The sequence below is a fragment of the Rhinatrema bivittatum genome, chromosome 3, assembly GCF_901001135.1.
Source record: "Rhinatrema bivittatum chromosome 3, aRhiBiv1.1, whole genome shotgun sequence".
In the NCBI taxonomy this organism is placed as follows: Eukaryota; Metazoa; Chordata; class Amphibia; order Gymnophiona; family Rhinatrematidae; genus Rhinatrema; species Rhinatrema bivittatum.
The window spans coordinates 405,516,323-405,533,270 of record NC_042617.1 but is presented as its reverse complement, the minus strand read 5'-3'; the positions used below and the strand labels follow the sequence as shown (position 1 = coordinate 405,533,270).

The 16,948-nt window shown below is 43.9% G+C and overlaps 1 protein-coding gene across 1 annotated transcript in view; it reads right to left on the bottom strand.

The window, feature by feature from the left end:
* Positions 1-16,948, bottom strand: part of LGSN (lengsin, lens protein with glutamine synthetase domain) — a 214,840-nt gene that overhangs the window by 132,855 nt on the left and 65,037 nt on the right. The window contains exons 3-4 of the mRNA XM_029596867.1: positions 2,112-2,222; positions 787-983 (exon numbers count right to left, since the gene is read on the bottom strand). Coding sequence (XP_029452727.1) covers positions 787-983; positions 2,112-2,222 — 308 coding nt within the window. The remainder of the gene's footprint in view (positions 1-786; positions 984-2,111; positions 2,223-16,948) is intronic.

Here is a 16,948-nt window from a genome sequence, read left to right as displayed (position 1 = left end):
TATCGTGTTCTATAACGATTTAAGACGATATTAACATTATCGGACGATAATTTTAATCGTTGAAAAACGATTCACATCCCTATACTCCCACATATATGATGAGGAGGCAATAAACTCATAATCCCAGGTGTCTACATTCCCTCCTACATTTGCACCCTCCCCATTTACTCCCTTCAGCTCACCTCACAATTTAAGAATAAAGCAAAGAAAATAATAAAATAATAAAAATGAACAGATCTGCAGGAATGTAAATAAAAGTTACTATATCTAAGCATCAATTTCAGTTTAAAATAATCAATAAATGAGATGTAGATCAGGTTTTACAAAGCTCTGAAGCAAAGTAACCATACAGCCTTATCTGTTGTAGAAATATCCAGTGTAAAGGGTGCCCAGTAAGTGAGCCCTTTGTGCAGCAGTGTAGTTGACACAGCCTGCAGGGTGAACACACGAGGCCTATGCCAGCAAGTGGCTGACTTAGCCTGTAGTGGGACATTCTGGATCTTCACCTTTACCAGCCGCCTCCCCCACAGGGTAAATGGAGACACACGGAAGACACCAGACAAGACGAACAGGACGGGTAAGGCTGAACAAGAAAGGCAAGGCTGGGCGAGGAAAGCAAGGCAAGGCTTGACAAAGAAGATAAGGCAAGGCGATGCAGGGGGCAGAATTCAGCAGCTTTCTGCCACACTCAGTCTTGGCTAACATTGGAGGTAGGTGCTGCAGCTTGCAGGGTCATGAATCCTAACATCAAGTTGGTTACAGCAGAGTCTCCATGAATAATCTTACAGCCTCTGTGATACCCAAGAGCAAGATCGTCTCTGCATAATTCACATGCAGATAGACAGGAACTGCAGAGTAAAATGAATATTTCACTTCATCATTTCTAAGCCTGCTTGTGTAAACTCCTTCCTCTTCATAGCTACTGTCAATAAGTAATATGGAAAAATCATCACTGAATGAATCTCTCAGCATTGGCAGTATACCTGCAAAATTTGCATTTTATGGGAAAAATTCAAAATGCAGGCAATCACCACTCTTGGCTTTTGCAGTTATTTTTCTGCCCCAATCTGTAAGTCCACTTGAAAGAGACCACACGCATAAAATCTTCTAAGCTCCTCAACTTGAGTAATCAGATTTCCAGCATATCGGCTTGTTTCCCCTTCTAGCAAAGTTTCAGGTAGACCAAAATAGCAAAAATTATTGCAATACAAACTGTTTTGTAGATCATCTACTTTATTGGCCACTTCCTAAAGAATCTTTTAGTGCCTCAGTTACTTTTACCTGGGTTCCCTACATTCTTCCAGGTCATAGACTTGTTCTCAACCTAATGAAGAGGCTTGCTTACCTCTGCTAGTGTTTCATTTACTGTCTCAATTTTAGTGTTTATCGCTTCAAACATTTCCTCTAATGCTATAACCACAACTCTGGAGACATCAGCAAGTAGCAGATCATAATTAGGCCCCAGATGAGGAACTTCAACTACCTCCGCCATTTTAAAATCCAGATCACGTTTTCCATATCCTTCTTGACTACCTTTGTCACCATCAGATCTGCTAAATACTTCAGTCAGAAACATTGGGGGAATAGTAGGGTCTCTATTAAGTCCCAAAAGGTCTGTAAAAGGTCTGAATTTGACTATGAACTTGTTCTTATGACATTATAGTTCACTTGTTAATTGTTCCTATGCTTCTCTGCTCTCCTATTGGTTTTTTGTACCCCCTACCCTTCCCCTGTTACTTGTAATTTCCGTTGCTTTTGTTCCATGTAAACCGAGGTGATGTTTTGACTAACATCGGTATAGAAGACTCTTTAAACAAATAAATAAATAAATAAATAAATAAATAAATAAAATGTAAAATAAATTATCCTAATCTCAAAACTGAAGCTGCTACACCCAGAACAGGGTCAAAATATGTGCTCTGATGTTCAGTGCATCACATGTCATCTCAAAATCATTACATTGGTGCCATCATAATGAATATCTCAGTGTTGGCAGTATGCCAGCAAAGTCAGACTACTGATTCCTTCTAGAAAGGTAAGGAGTTCAGCATGGCCAGCATAACTAGTATTCCATTCTAAGCTGTTTTGCAGTGATTTCCCATTTTCCTGACCTTTTGATATAGAAGCTGTATCCTCATTGAATGGTACAGTTGCTGCTGGCTGCTTTTCAGCAGTTTCCATTTCTTTCTCACTAGCAACAGGATAGTCTTTTTCCATATATGCTAAAAAGCCACAAGACAAACAGCTCATTGTAGCACCAAATAAAAAGACCATTTACTGTATATAATCGAGCTCCACAGTGAAGGCACTGTAATTTCCAGTGTTACTATTATTTAAAATCATGTATATCTCTCTCCTGAAAGACAAGACATGGTTCAGTTCCCTCTTCTTCATAGTAGCATAGTGCCATAGTAACATGGCATAGTAACATAATATATGACAGCAGATAAAGACCAATTGCCCATTTAATCTATTATTCCAGTCTACACTGCTAAAGGTATATTCCAGTTGTTAGTCATAGAAGCTTGACATTTTCGAAGTCAGGGTTTTTTTTTTTGCTTTCCTCTTTGATTCTCTACTATTTTGTGTAAAGTAGCATACAAGTTTCCATATTTAATCCAACATCCAGTAGCTAGGGGTGTGCATTCGTTTCTAACGTATTTCTCATCTGCAACGTACAGGGCCCTATTCGTTGTATTCATGGGGAAGCGAAACGTATCGTGATTCCCCAGGAATACACCAAATCCCCTGAATTATTCAGCCACCTAAAGGACCCAATTTAAACAAACCCCCCACCCTCCTGACCCCCCCCCCCCCGACTTACCAAAACTCCATGGTGGTCCAGCGGGGGGTCCGGGGGCCTTCCCCTGCACTCACACCCTCGCTGCCGGTTTCAAAATGGCGTCGATAGCCTTTGACCTACTATGTCACAGGGGCTACTGGTGCCATTGGTCAGCCCCTGTCACATAGCCATCGGCGCCATCTTGTGCTCCTACCATGTGACAGGGGCTGACCAATGGCATCGGTAGCCCCTGTGACATAGTAAGGGCAAAGGCTATCAGCGCCATTTTGAATACTGGCATCCAACGGTCAGAGTGCAGGAGGTCCCTCTGGACCCCCACTGGATTTTTGGCAAGTCTTGTAGGGGTCAGGAGGGTCCCCCAAGACTTGCCAAAAGTCCCTGGTGGGTCAGTGGGGATCTGGGAGCGATCTCCTGCACTCAGGCCGTCGGCTGCCAGTAATCAAAATGGCGCCAATAGCCTTTGACCTACTATGTCACAGGGGCTACCTGTGCCATTGGTCAGCCCCTGTCACATGGTAGGAGCACAAGATGGTGCCGATGGCCATGTGACAGGGCCTGACCAATGGCACCAGTAGCCCCTGTGACATAGTAGGTCAAAGGCTATCGGCACCATTTTGAAACCGGCAGTGAGGGTGTGAGTGCAGGGGATGGCTCCCGGACACCCCACTGGACCACCAGGGAGTTTTGGTAAGTCTTCGGGGGGTCAGGAGGGTGGAGGGTTGTAGTTAATTTAATTTAAGCAGGGAAACGAATAAGAATTAACAGATAAACGTATCGGGGAGCCCCCTTGCCAAATGCAACGTATCTGCCCCCGATAAATCCGAATCCCAAATGCAACATATGGCGACCCTCTGCACATCCCTACCAGTAGCACCCTGTTTCTCCCTCTGCTCCTATTCCATATCTTACCACCAGACTTTCAGGGACATTCATCAAAATGCGTTATGACATTAACACACACGATAATGTGTTAACGCATGCGATAATAATGGTATCGCACAGCGCAAATGCAAATTTTGGGAAGAGGCGGGAATTATGAAAACAAGGGACAATATTTCACAGTTTTAATGCCAGAAACAACTACCCCTTTTTTCCTGGCGTTAAGCTGTGCAATATGACCAAAATGTCCATAAAACAATTCACAATAAAGTTTTAGAACCAAATTTCAGCCATTTCTGGGGGAGAGAGGGAGGGAGAGAGAAAGAGAGGGAGAAAACATTTGGGGAGGGCTTCACAATATGCAACTATTTATATGTCTATAGGAGGGTTGTCTAATAGCTCGAGGTGAGGTGTTGGTAGTGGTTTAGGGTTTAGGGGCCAGTTTATCATACAGAGTGAGACATACGAACAGCACAGTACACCTCTGTGAAGATTTGACTTCATTTGGAGTGAGGAAAGTCTCACAAAGATGAAATTTTGTAGTATGTTATCTCTCCCTGGCTTGATGGTTCCACACTTTTTACCTTTGTAGCTGCATCTTTCAGGTTTTTTTTTCTACCTACTATTCTCATTTTGTCAAAGTTTCCCTTTTGAAAGTTTATGCTAGAACTGTGGATTTACATACTGTCCTCCTTCCAGTCAATAATTCAAATTTGATCATATTATGATCACTATTGCCAAGTGGCCCCACCACCATTACTTCTCTCACCAAATCCTGCGCTCTACTGTGAATTAGATCTAAAATTGCACCCTCTCTTGTCGGCTCCTGAACCAATTGCTCATAAAACTGGCTTTTTTTTTTAACTTTATATTTATTAGACTTTTCAAATATAACAAAGATACACATTGTAATGGAAATTAAAGAGAGAAATAAAAAAGAAATTACAAAGTACAAATACAAAGGAAATAACAATCATACAGAAAAAAATTCTCTCTCATTTATAATAAAGAAAAAACGGAGGGGGAAGAAAAAAGAGAACAAAGGAAATTAAACATAATATCAAGATATATTGCATTAATTACCCTGTACACATTATGCTATAACCCTTTACAGAATCTATTAATTAACTGCAGGAACTGTCACTCTAGCATCCAAGAATTCATGCAACTTCTCTGGACTAAAAAAAATATATGTATTATCATTTAACTTAATTATGCATTTACAAGGATATCGTAGCAAGAAACTTGCACCTCAAATAAGAACTTCAGGACGCATATCCAAAAAAGTTTTGCGACATAATTGAGTAGCTCTGGCTAAGTCTGGATAAACCCGGACCAAGCCACCATGAAAGGGAACATTTCAACTCTTGAAATAAGATTTCATAACAAGACTTAGATCCTGCTCAGAAAAGAAAGAAACAAACAGAATAGATCTTTCAGTCACTTCCACTTTTAAATTTTCCAAGTATTCAGATAAATTGGAAAAGCGCATCACATTTTTAGGAAAATGAGACTGGGTAGAACTCTGTCGAGCTGGAATTATATCAAATGGAATTTTAAGAGCTTCAACCAAATATTTCTTGAATGTAATTAATAGTAGCTCACCAAGAACCTTGGGGAAATTCAATAGTCATAAGTTTAAATGCCTTGAAAATATTTCCATAGATTCTAGCCTTCTCAAAGAAGACATACAATCATGAATGATTGTAGCGTTAGAGGCCTGCAAGCTTTTGATATCGTTCCCCAAAGCCTGAATAGATGAAGAATGTTCCTGAAGGATATGTTGATGGTCTTTTGCAACGGAATCCAACTTTTGAGAAACAGGCTCTAAGCGCCGGGTTTGATCATTAAAAATGAGAGACATACCTGCAATTAAATCCCAAAGGGATTTAAGAGTGACCACAGCTGGTTTTATAAACTCCAAAGAGGCCCATCCCTGGTATTGAAGGCTGTCTTCCATTCATCGCCAGCGCGAATGCAAACTAGATTGTAGGCTCCCTTGAGGTCAAGCTTGGAGAATATCTTAGCTCCCTGTAGTCTATCAAATAGCTCTGAGATGAGTGGCAAGGGATAGCGGTCTTTCACAGTGTTCTCATTTAGACCTCTGTAGTCAATGCATGGACACAATGTCCCGTCTTTCTTCTCACTGGCGAGATAGGGACAGAGCCACTCGCCTTTTTCAACAGGAGCAAAACTGGATTTTTAAACTCCATACTGTGGTTCCTCGAGGACCCAATAAAGAGATTGAATGGACGGTGTTTCTTTGAAGGATCTATTTCAGTTCATTCTCAAAGGTTTATTGAGCGATTGTTTTGCCGATGACAGTTTGGACTTAGTAAGTTCTCCTTCAGGTAATTTCTTGCAGCCCCTTTAAAATTCTCGTGAATGGAGCCATCACATTTACGTCATCACATAGAAAATTTAAAAAGTTAGGCTTGGCATCACAGTTAAAAAAAACGCTGAATCCTTGGCAGGTGAAAACGCTATGGGCCAGATTTTAAGATTTACGCACGGGCGTAGATTTGTGCACGCAACCTGGTGCGCACAAATCTACGCCTGATTTTATAACATGCGAGCGCAGCCACACGCATGTTAAAAAATCCAGGGTTGGCGCACGCAAGGGGGTGCACACTTGTGCACCTTGCGTGCGCCGAGCCCTCTGAGGCCGCTCCAAAATCGGAGCAGCCTCATAGGGAACTTTCCTTCTGCCCTCCCCCCACATTCCCCTCCCTAACCTGGGAGGCTCTGGCCCCGCCCACTCCCCGCCCCCTTTTTCAAGCCCCAGGACATAGGCATGTCCCGGGGCTTGCGAGCGTCACCGGGCCTATGCAAAATAGGCTCGGCGCGCACAGGAGCGGATTCTCGGGGTTACGCCCTTTGAAAATCCGCCCCATGTGAAGAAATGATGAGTTGCCTCAGTCAACGTAAGTCTCTTTCCCATTAAATGTTTTTTCAATATTATCAAGACATTAAGGGGCGGATTTTAAGAGCCCTGCTCGCCTAAATCCGCCTAAATCCGGGCGGATTTAGGCAAGCATGGCCCTGCGCGCCGGTGCGCCTATTTTACATAGGTCTACCGGCGCGCGCAGAGCCCTGGGACTCGCGTAAGTCCCGGGGTTTTCAGAGGGGGCATGTCGGGGGCGTGTCGGGGGCAGGCCTGATCCGCGCGGCATTTTCGGGACGTGTCAGGAGCGTTTCGGGGGTGGGCCGAGGGGCGTGGTTACGGCCCGGGGCGGTCCGGGGCGTGGCCATGCCCTCCGGACCCGCCCCCAGGTCGCGTCCCGGCGTGCTAGCGGCCCGCTGGTGCGCGGGGATTTACGTCTTCCTCTGGGAGGCGTAAATCCCCCGACAAAGGTAAGGGTGGGGTTTAGACAGGGCCGGGCGGGTGGGTTAGGTAGGGGAAGGGAGGGGAAGGTGAGGGGAGGGCAAAAGAAAGTTCCCTCCGAGGCCGCTCCGATTTCGGAGCGGCCTCGGAGGGAACGGAGGTAGGCTGCGCGGCTCGGCACGCGCCGGCTATACGGAATCGATAGCCTTGCGCGCGCCGATCCCGGATTTTAGCAGATACGCGCGGCTACGCGCGTATCTACTAAAATCCCGCGTACTTTTGTTGGCGCCTGGAGCGCCAACAAAAGTACACGAACGCGCCGTGTTTGTAAATCTACCCCTAAAGTATACATTTACTGTTCTGCAGAAATTAAAATGGGACTAAAAGAAAAGAAGGAATTTTTGGATTGAGTATATGCTGATTCCAGCCCCTGAAGCAGCAGTTTGCGAAACATGGTACCGTGTTGGGCATGAATTAACTTCAATAAATGGGGAAGAAGTGCATTTTTTAGTAATTATAATTTTTTGTAAAAATGCTTCAAAAAAATTCTTTAAAAATTGGAGCAATGATTAAAAGTGTACCCCTTTGATTTATCGATAGAGCACAATGCAAGGCTCTAAAAGATATTAAAGTAAGGGGTTTATATGATGGTCCCTTAGATTATTCATTATAATTTTTGGTGGATACAACTTTTTGTATTTGATTACTATATCGTATTGCCTATTAAGGCTTTTTCTGTATTATAATAAAAAATGACAGCATATTTTTCATACTGATGGCCACAACTAAATGTCAGAATTGTTAAAATATTTTAATGTTATTAAAAGAAATAAATATGATACCAAGCATAACACCAAGCAACATACCAGCTTCAGAGTGCTATCTTAAACCATTTTGGCACCAAAAATTCAAACCGGAAGTGTCAATAATGGCATTATAGTGGTTTTATAGCAGAAAAACAGCCTACTGAGAATTAACCGATTAAATGATGCTATGCCATTCATTATTAATATTTGGGCCTTGAGGCACAACCATTTTTAAATAAATGATCCAGAATTGTTCTCAAAGGTTTAATCGACCCACTCTATCACCTCCCCAAGGAGATATGGGGACATGCTCCAGAATGCCCTATTTCAAATCATGGAAGCTGTGTCCAGTATCCAAACAGTGCTGCATGATAGGAGGTTGAACTTTTTTTTAGTAACAGGACAGCTTTTATGTTCAGTTAGACTGGTTTTCACTGCCTATTTTATGCAGCCAGTATATGACTGACACGGGCATAAAATATACCACATTTAGCTGTGGCCATCGATATGACTGCACAGCTTGAAAAGAAAAGGTTCTTTTGAATCGTAAGCGCCTATTTATGATGGTCATGTTGAGATAAAAACCTGTTAAAGGGTAGGGGTGTGCATTCGTTTTGAACTTAAATGGAAAACGCAACTTTTTTTTTTTTTTTTACTTAAAAAAATGATGAGGCGTAAACGATCGGATTTCCAACTTATTCAACATAGCTATGTTGAATACGTTGGAAATCGCGATTGTTGATCTAAATAAAAATTTAAACCCCTCACCCTCCTTAATCCCCCCCCCCCAAGACTTACCAAAACTCCCCAAGCTGGCCAAAAGTTCCGTGAGGGTCCGGGAGCAGACGCGTGGGGAATCACGTGACGCCGACGTCACGTGGTCCATCGCGGTTCCGCTCCCGGACCCCTCGTTGGACCCAAACGGCACTTTTGGCCAGCTTGGAGGGGCCTCCTGACCCCCCCAAGCTGGCCAAAAGTGCCTTTTGGGCCCAACGAGGGGTCCGGGAGCGAACCCGAGGGGAATCACGTGACGCCGCGTCACTCCGATGTGACGCCGACGTCACGTGCTCCTTGCAAAGGAGTTCAGGAATGGCGTCCTGACCCCGCTGGACCACCAGGGAGTTTTGGTAAGTCTTGGGGGGGGGGCGGGATTAAGGCGGGTGAGGGGTTTAAATTTTTATTTGCACATATGGACATAGACTCAACTTATGGAATTCTCCATATGTCCATATTGACCGCAAATGGGACCCCCTTTCGACTTATGGACTTATGAACTTAAACTTTTGGTCTGCACATCCCTATTAAAGGGTAACTTGGTAGCGTTTGCAATTAGTTGATGTCGAGTGTCTCTGCCTGTTTGTTGCGAGTTTTTGTTTCATTATTTTTATTATAATCATATCCCTCCCTAGCTAATTTGATCATCTCAGTCTGCCAGACAGACCTGATTGCATAGTTGCCTGTTTTCTGCCAAGACTTCTAACAGTTCATTTTAACAACTTTGATATTCATTCTGTCAGCTGCAACAATAATTGAAGTAAAATTATTACTGTGGGTACAAAATGGCATTTGCACCTCCTTTTTGTGTAGGGAAAATTTGAAAGGAAAATAAGGTGTGTAGATTTGAAAATGCAATTTACGTGCATTATTTTCATCATCCCCCCCCCCAATCTACATGCATCCTCAAGTATGCCTTTTCGCAATGCAGGTAAAAGCACAAACATTGTAGAATAAAGAACATACTTTTACTTGCATTGAGGATGGGCAATTTTCAAAAAGCTGGTTTACATAGATAAAAAGCATTTTACCCACGGAAATCAACTTTTAAAATGTCCCTCAATAGTTTTAATGTTATGTCATTCTTTTTAAATGCTTTAATCTGCTTCTCTGCAATTCCTATCCTCTTCAGGCGTTGTCAGCCTAGCAAAAGAGTATCAAACATTACACACATTGAATTCAGTTACTTCAAACCAGTCATGATGTCACAAATGACATCTCATACATTGCATGAACCAATCAGGTATCAATATGTGCACATGTGTTTTGTGAGCAACAAAGAATTTTAAAGGAAATAGCTACCCTACATTATTTAAAAACTGTGTTTCTTCTAGTCTTGAGTACTTTAAATAATGAGCAGTGCACAAAGGGACATTTAAGGTTCTGCTCAACTTCTACCAGGCAACATACTGGTGCAAGAAAGTCACATGGTGGTATATTGATATACCGTGAAAAACATTTCATTAGAGGTGGGAGCAGTAGCAGTGACTAATGACTATTAAGTTCTGCTGACTGATAAAATATATACAGCTTTGTTCTCACACATTTTGTAATGTGGCACATGTCTGGGGAATAGACAGAACAGTAGCACTGGCAATATTTATTTGGCATGTGCCTCTCAGGTATGAGTGAAAATAAGTATATAATGGCAGAAAGGTACAGGAAGGAGTTAGGAAAATCTTCTTAACTCTGGACCCAAACTGATGAAATTCAAGGTTTAAAAAATGTTGAAACATGAGATGGTTTTAAAATAATTATATCACTTGGCATACAGAAAACCAAATGGTAACCCAGGCCTCCAGAAATGAGCTTGCTTCTGAAAACAGAGTTCATGACTGGTAAGGTGATTTGTTCCACTCTTTCACTGGCCTTAATTCCGGCTTTCAAACAGATTCACAATGTAGGATCTGGCACTAATACAAATACACACAATTGTGTAAAAGGTGTTGCCAAGTAACAGTAGTAACCATGGCTACCTATACATTACCACTGCACTGCAGGCATATACAGTAATCCATTCATCTGGAAAATATCTTGAAATGTATCATTATACAACTTCTCTATATGTAGTACTGCAATAAGAAGAAATTACAATTAAATGGTACAGCCCACTTCATCTGCCCTCTCTGCATTACGTGCAGAAAACACAAATTGATTTGCTTTCAGTTCCTACCATTTTATTCACCAGCATTATTATACAGATCACTGTGACTGAGAAAGACAAACATGTTGCAAACCTATCAGAAAATAATTATTGAGCCAGCATTTTGTTGGGGGTTCGGAGGTGGATCCTTGGTCCGACCGACGGAGAAGCTGTTATCCGCAGCTGAGGTAGGTCGGAAGGCAGGCCGCTGCAGAAAGTCGACAGTCTTCACCCTGGAAGTCCTTGACCCCTCCAGGCGAATCCTGTGGAGGTCCAGACCGCTGGGACTTAGGTGGCTTCGATCCCCCTGGGAGGAGCCCGTAGGGACCCGGGCCGCTGGGACTTAGGAGAGCGGCTATGAACGTGGACGAGGAGACAGACCAGGATCAGGGCAGGCAGCAGAAGTCGTGAACGATGATACAGGCCGGGATCAGGGCAGGCAGCAGAAGTCGTGAACGATGATACAGACCGGGGTCAAGGCAGGCAGGATCAGGCAAACTGGATCAGGCAGGCTGGATCAGGCAGGCAGGATCAGGCAGGCTGGGTCAGGCAGGCTGGATCAGGCAGGCAGGATCAGGATCGGCAGGCAGATAGCAACTCTTCACTCCTCGGAGCTGACCGCGTTGCAAGACCCCGAACAGGGATCAGACGCCGAGTTAAATCTCCCTCGGCGTCTGACATCACTCGGAGGGCTGACCCTGTTCTTCGCGCCAGAGGCCCTTTAAAATGGTTCCCTCTGCGCGCGCGTGGCCCTTAGGGGCAGGGCTGTTGCGGCGTTCGGCAGCGTCTCCCTCATGGAGACGCTGCGAGGCAGGCCCAGGCAGGGCCGGAGGACTCGGGGCCCGACCGGCGCGTTCGTCGCCGGAACCAGATAAGGGACAGGCCACGAGAGTCGCGGCTGGCACCGCGACACATTTCATAAGCCTGACCCTCAGTTACTGGTTTATTTATTGCTCAGATGGTCTTCCCATAGGGAACACCAAAATCCCTTTGTCCATCTTGATAGAAGAACATATAGGGGGAAATTCTGATTAGTTTGCAATACTGTAAAAGTAATGGTACAGCAAGTAGCAAATTTTCAAAAAGAAATTACTAGGATATACTGCCAAAAAAAATTGTTTTTGTTTTTTTTATTCATATCTTGTTTATTTGTTTTATTTTGATTTAGTGCACACTGTTTTATTATACACTAATTTGATTAGCCAATGTACAAGCATAAATCCTTTTGAAAATTCAGCCCATAGTTTTGAAAATCAAATCTGCCTGAATTGTTTTCCCCACCCAACTTGAACATGCTCCTGAGAAAATCTCACAATCCAGCTAAAAGTGCAAGGGTTGGGGAAGCCCTCTTGTTTTTAAGCACAGCTGATGTTTGATGATCTTTGACTAAATACAGGTGATGGTTTCTTCAGCAAGTAGGCTGATATTGGTGTGGTGATCTTCCTATTTAATGAAGAAGAAGAAGCATTATTGGTGATGTATGTGGGAAGTTTGAATATTGAGGTAGTGGTAGGGAGAGGAAGGTATGGGGTGGGGTGGTGATTATGAGGAGACATTAGGGATGTGCAGATGGAAAGAATTCGTTGGATTCGATATTCGTCGGAATCCAAATACGTTGCATTCGGTCAATGGGGGGGGGGGAACCCGATCCGTCCATTAGTTGAATTTGGTATTCGTTTCCCATTAAAGTTATAAAAACAAAAAAAAAACCACCCCACCCCAACCCTTTAAATTTAACTACAACTCCCCACCCTCCTGACCCCCCCAAGACTTGCCAAAAGTCCCTGTGGTTCAGCGGGGGTCCTGGAGCGATCTCCTGCACTCGTGCTGTCAGCTGCCAGTATTCAAAATGGTGCCGATAGCCTTTGCCCTTACTATGTCACAGGGGCTACCGGTGCCATTGGTCGGCCCCTGGATGGCTGGTGCCATTTTGTGCTCCTACCATGTGACAGGGGCTGACCAATGGCACCGGTAGCCCCTGTGACATAGTAAGGGCAAAGGCTATCGGCGCCTTTTTGCATACTGGCAGCCGACGGCACGAGTGCAGGAGATCACTCCAGGACTGCCGCTGGACCACCAGGGACTTTTGGCAAGTCTTGGGGGGTCAGGAGGATGGGAGTTTTAGTTAGATTTGTTTAAATTTGCTCCTTAAGAGGGGGAAAAATTCAGTAATGATGCGTTGCATTCGTGGGGGTTCGCCATGCGTTTCGCGGACCCACAAATGCAACGAATAGGGACCTATATGTTGCGGAATGCGCATTCATTCAAAATGAATGCACACCCCTAGGAGACATGAGAAGGGAACAAGGGGTTATTTGAGGGAGGTGAAAACTGATTCTATGCAGAGCTTAAGCGGTTCTAAGGAGGCGAAAGCAGAGTTATTGAATGCTAGATCACTGTGTAATAAAACTGCTCAGGTATGGGATTTAATAAATGCTATTGCCAGTGATGTGGTTTTTGTGATAGAAACGTGGTTTTCTGATTATGCAAATGCACTCCTTCCTGATCTCTATCCTTTGAGCTATGAGATTTTTTCTCAGAATGGTAAAAGTGGTATGGGGGACGAGTGGCAGTTATGAGTAAAAAAGATTTACTGTTATCGTCAATTGAGATTAGAGAATTATGGGGATGTGAGCGCTTGCTTTAGCAGTGGGGAAAAAGGAGATCAATAGGCTTATTATTGATTTATTCCCCTCCCAATCCTAGTTTAGAACAGATGGGAGAATTAGTTGAATATATAGGAGAGGTAGTTCTGCGATTTGAAAGTTTAATAGTTTTAGGTGATCTAATTATATATGTGAATGATGAAGCCTGTAGGAAAGCTGTGTTGTTACTGGACAGTAAAAATGCTTGGGATCTGTCACAATTGGTTTCCTTCAATACTTATAGATGTTGGATGTTATTTTTGGCACTAGGAAAATTTTAATGGAGGGACATTTTCAGATATTGGGTGGGGAGGAGGTCGCTTGGACAGACCATAAAGTTATTTATTTTAAATTCCATATAGTCACAGAGGGGGATAGAAGACTTGATAAGAAAGTAGGTATCTCTAGGGAAGAATAGATCAGGAGAGGTTTTATTTGGAGTTGGGTGGTGTTCAGTGAGAAGAGGGAGAGGGTAATATTTTATTTATTTATTTATTTATTTATTTATTTAAGGTTTTTATATAGCATTTTAAATATTTACAACGAACAGTTAAAAGAGCTGGTTGTGTTATAGAACTTGAAGTTGAAGGACATTAGCTGGAGTCCGGGAAAGCTTGTTTGAGAGAAAAATATGCATGAGAGAAAATTTGCATGCACTGCCTCCATAACATGCAAATTTTCTCTCATGCATATTTATTGCAGCTATCCTGAAAACCCGACTGGCTGGTAGGCCCCCAGGACAGGGTTGGGGACCACTGCCCTAGAGGAAAGGCAAGGGGAGATATGATTAAAGATATTCAAATATCTTTAAGGTTTCCATGCACGGGGGGTGAGCCTTTTTCAATGGAAAGGAGGGTAATGAGAAGATGTTGAAAGGGGGAGACTCAGGAGTAATTTAGGAAATATTTCTTTACAGAGAGGGTGGTGGATGTGTGGAACAGCCTCCCAGTGGAAGAGGTGTAGAAAAAACAGTATCTGAATTCAAGAAAGTATGGGATAAATACAAGGGATCTCTAGGAAGTGATCAGAATTATAATGCTTAATTAATTGAACAGATGGACAAACTGGATGGGCCATACAGTCTTTTTCTGCCATCATGTTTCTCTGTTTCTATATTTCTATGCATGAACAGTTTAACCAGCAAATAGGAGTGTTGAACAACCAACAGGGGATGCTGACACAGATGGCCCAAACAATGCAAGCTGCCACAACATGTACAAGCCCGTCACCTCATGCTTTTCTTAAAATGAAGATAGAAGACCCAGATGTTTCCTTAAGGAATTTTGAGAGAACCATGCTCATAGCTGACTGGCCAGAAACCATCTGGAACACATATCAAATGAATCTGCTTCCAGACAAAAGCCAAGTGGCTTTTCAAGTTGCCAGTCCAGATAAGAGAGCCAGCTATGTGGAAGTCAAAACTGCCATGCTGGAAAGGGTGTGTTATACTTCAGAGACATTATGACAACAGTTCTAGCATGGCACCCTACAGCCTAGAGAAAATCCATAAAGTATTCTCCATTGGCTAAAGGATGCTGGTTAGAAGTGGCTACAGTCAGAGGTTAAGACAGGCCTCAAAGTAGCCAACCAGGTTCTCCTGGAGCAATTCCTGAATTACCTAGACTGACTGATGTAGATCTGAGTGTGTTGGCACCCTGGACTCATCCTAAAGACCACATTGGAAGTGACAGATGTCTTCTCTCAGGTCTGTTAATGCCTGGACAGTCATGGAAGGTGAAAAAGCAACCCATTTATAGTCCCTGGCATGGCAGTGAGAGCACAAGGCCTCAGCAGTGGTCCTCAGAGCAGGAGAGCTCTGGGCCCATATCCCAGTCACAGACCCCCAAGTCCATCTTGTTTTCACTGTGGGAGAAGAGGTCATTTGGTTAGAAACTGCTTCTACGAAGAAAGTGAATTCATGAATGTCAACCTGGTGATCTAGCTGCTCTTATTCAGAAGAAGCTAGTCCAGACACTTTGTATCAATTATGAGAAGAAATATACAACAATACCCAACTAGTCAAGTGGTGCTGATGACTCTGGCAGGACAAACTACTATAGAGGTGGGAATACTCCCTGAACCCCCATACCCTGTTGTCCTAGGGTGTGGTTTTCCCCATTTTGTGTGTACTCAGCTTATGACCAGCCAATATAGCCCAAGCTAAGTTGCAACATCTCTTCATGAAGCACCTTTATATGGCAGCAGGGAACCAAATATATTCATACCACGAAGGCAGCACGGGACTGCTACAGATGGAGTTCTGAAAATACCAGAGACTTTAATGTCTTTGCTATGCATGATGATATGGGTCAGAGGGGCCTGGATAGGGACCTTTAACTGACTCCTTAGAAAGGATAAGGAAGAGTAACCTAAGAGAAGTTAAGCTTGCCCCACTGGAAGTTAGTTCCCTTGAGTATGATAAGAAGCAGCTGCAGGGATTAAAAGGTAAGGAATTCTTCAGCTTAATAATCCCCACCCTGGTCCCACCCTTTAGTAGGAAAAAGAATGGACAGTCACAATTTAGAGTGGGAAAGGAAAATAGGGATAGTAATTCATTTCCCTGGGAGTTAACCTGGTTAGAGGTAGGCACTCAACCTGATGAGGTCAAGCTGAGAGAGAGGGTATGTAAAGGCGTGTACCTCAGACCCTCCTTAAAAGATTGGTACCAGACATTTAGCCTGGCTACCTTAAAGATAGCATATCAAGGAATCCTGGGTGCAGGGCATTTCCTCTGAGGGGAGGGATAGAAGGACAAGCCCCTGAGGGAAAAAGCAGGCTCCAGACCAGAGGAGATGGAAGAGGAAGTTTGTTAGAACTGCTTAATTGTGAATTGTGATCTTTAGTTTCCAGCCCTGCTGAAGGTAAGCAGGTTTTCTTATCTGTTTTGTTGTCTGAACAATAAAAGCCAGAGTCTAGACTGTTCTATCCTCTGGCAAGCCTAAAACTACTTATGCTATGTCACAGGTTCACAGTGGGAATAATGAACACTTGGGGCCGGATTTTAAAAGGGTTACACGCATAAGGTACACGCGTAACCCTTTTAAAACCCCCCTGCACGCGCCGAGCCTATTTTGCATAGGCTTGGCGGCACGCGCAAGCCCCAGGATGCGCGTAAGTTCCGGGGCTTCACAAAGGTGGCGTGTCGGGTGGGTGACGTGAATTTCTGGGCGTTCTGGGGGGGCGTGGCGCCAGCCTGCCTGCTGGCGCGCGCAGAGTTACACCTGCCTCCGGCTGGCGTAACTTCGGCAACAAAGGTAAAGGGAAGGTTTAGATAGGGCAGGGGGGGTGGGTTAGGTAGGGGAAGGGAGGGGAAGGTGCGGGGGTGTAGAAGTAAAGTTCCCTCCAAGGCCGCTCCGATTTTGGATCATCCTCGGAGGGAACGGGCAGCGCGCGCAGGGCTCGGCGCGTGCAAGTTGCACAAATGTGCACCCCCTTGCGCGCGCGGACCCCGGATTTTATAAGATACATGCGGCTACGCGCATATCTTATAAAATCCAGCGTACTTTTGTTCGAGCCTGGTGCTCGGTGTAGTTTACTTGGATTTCAGCAAGGCTTTTGATACAATCCTGCATA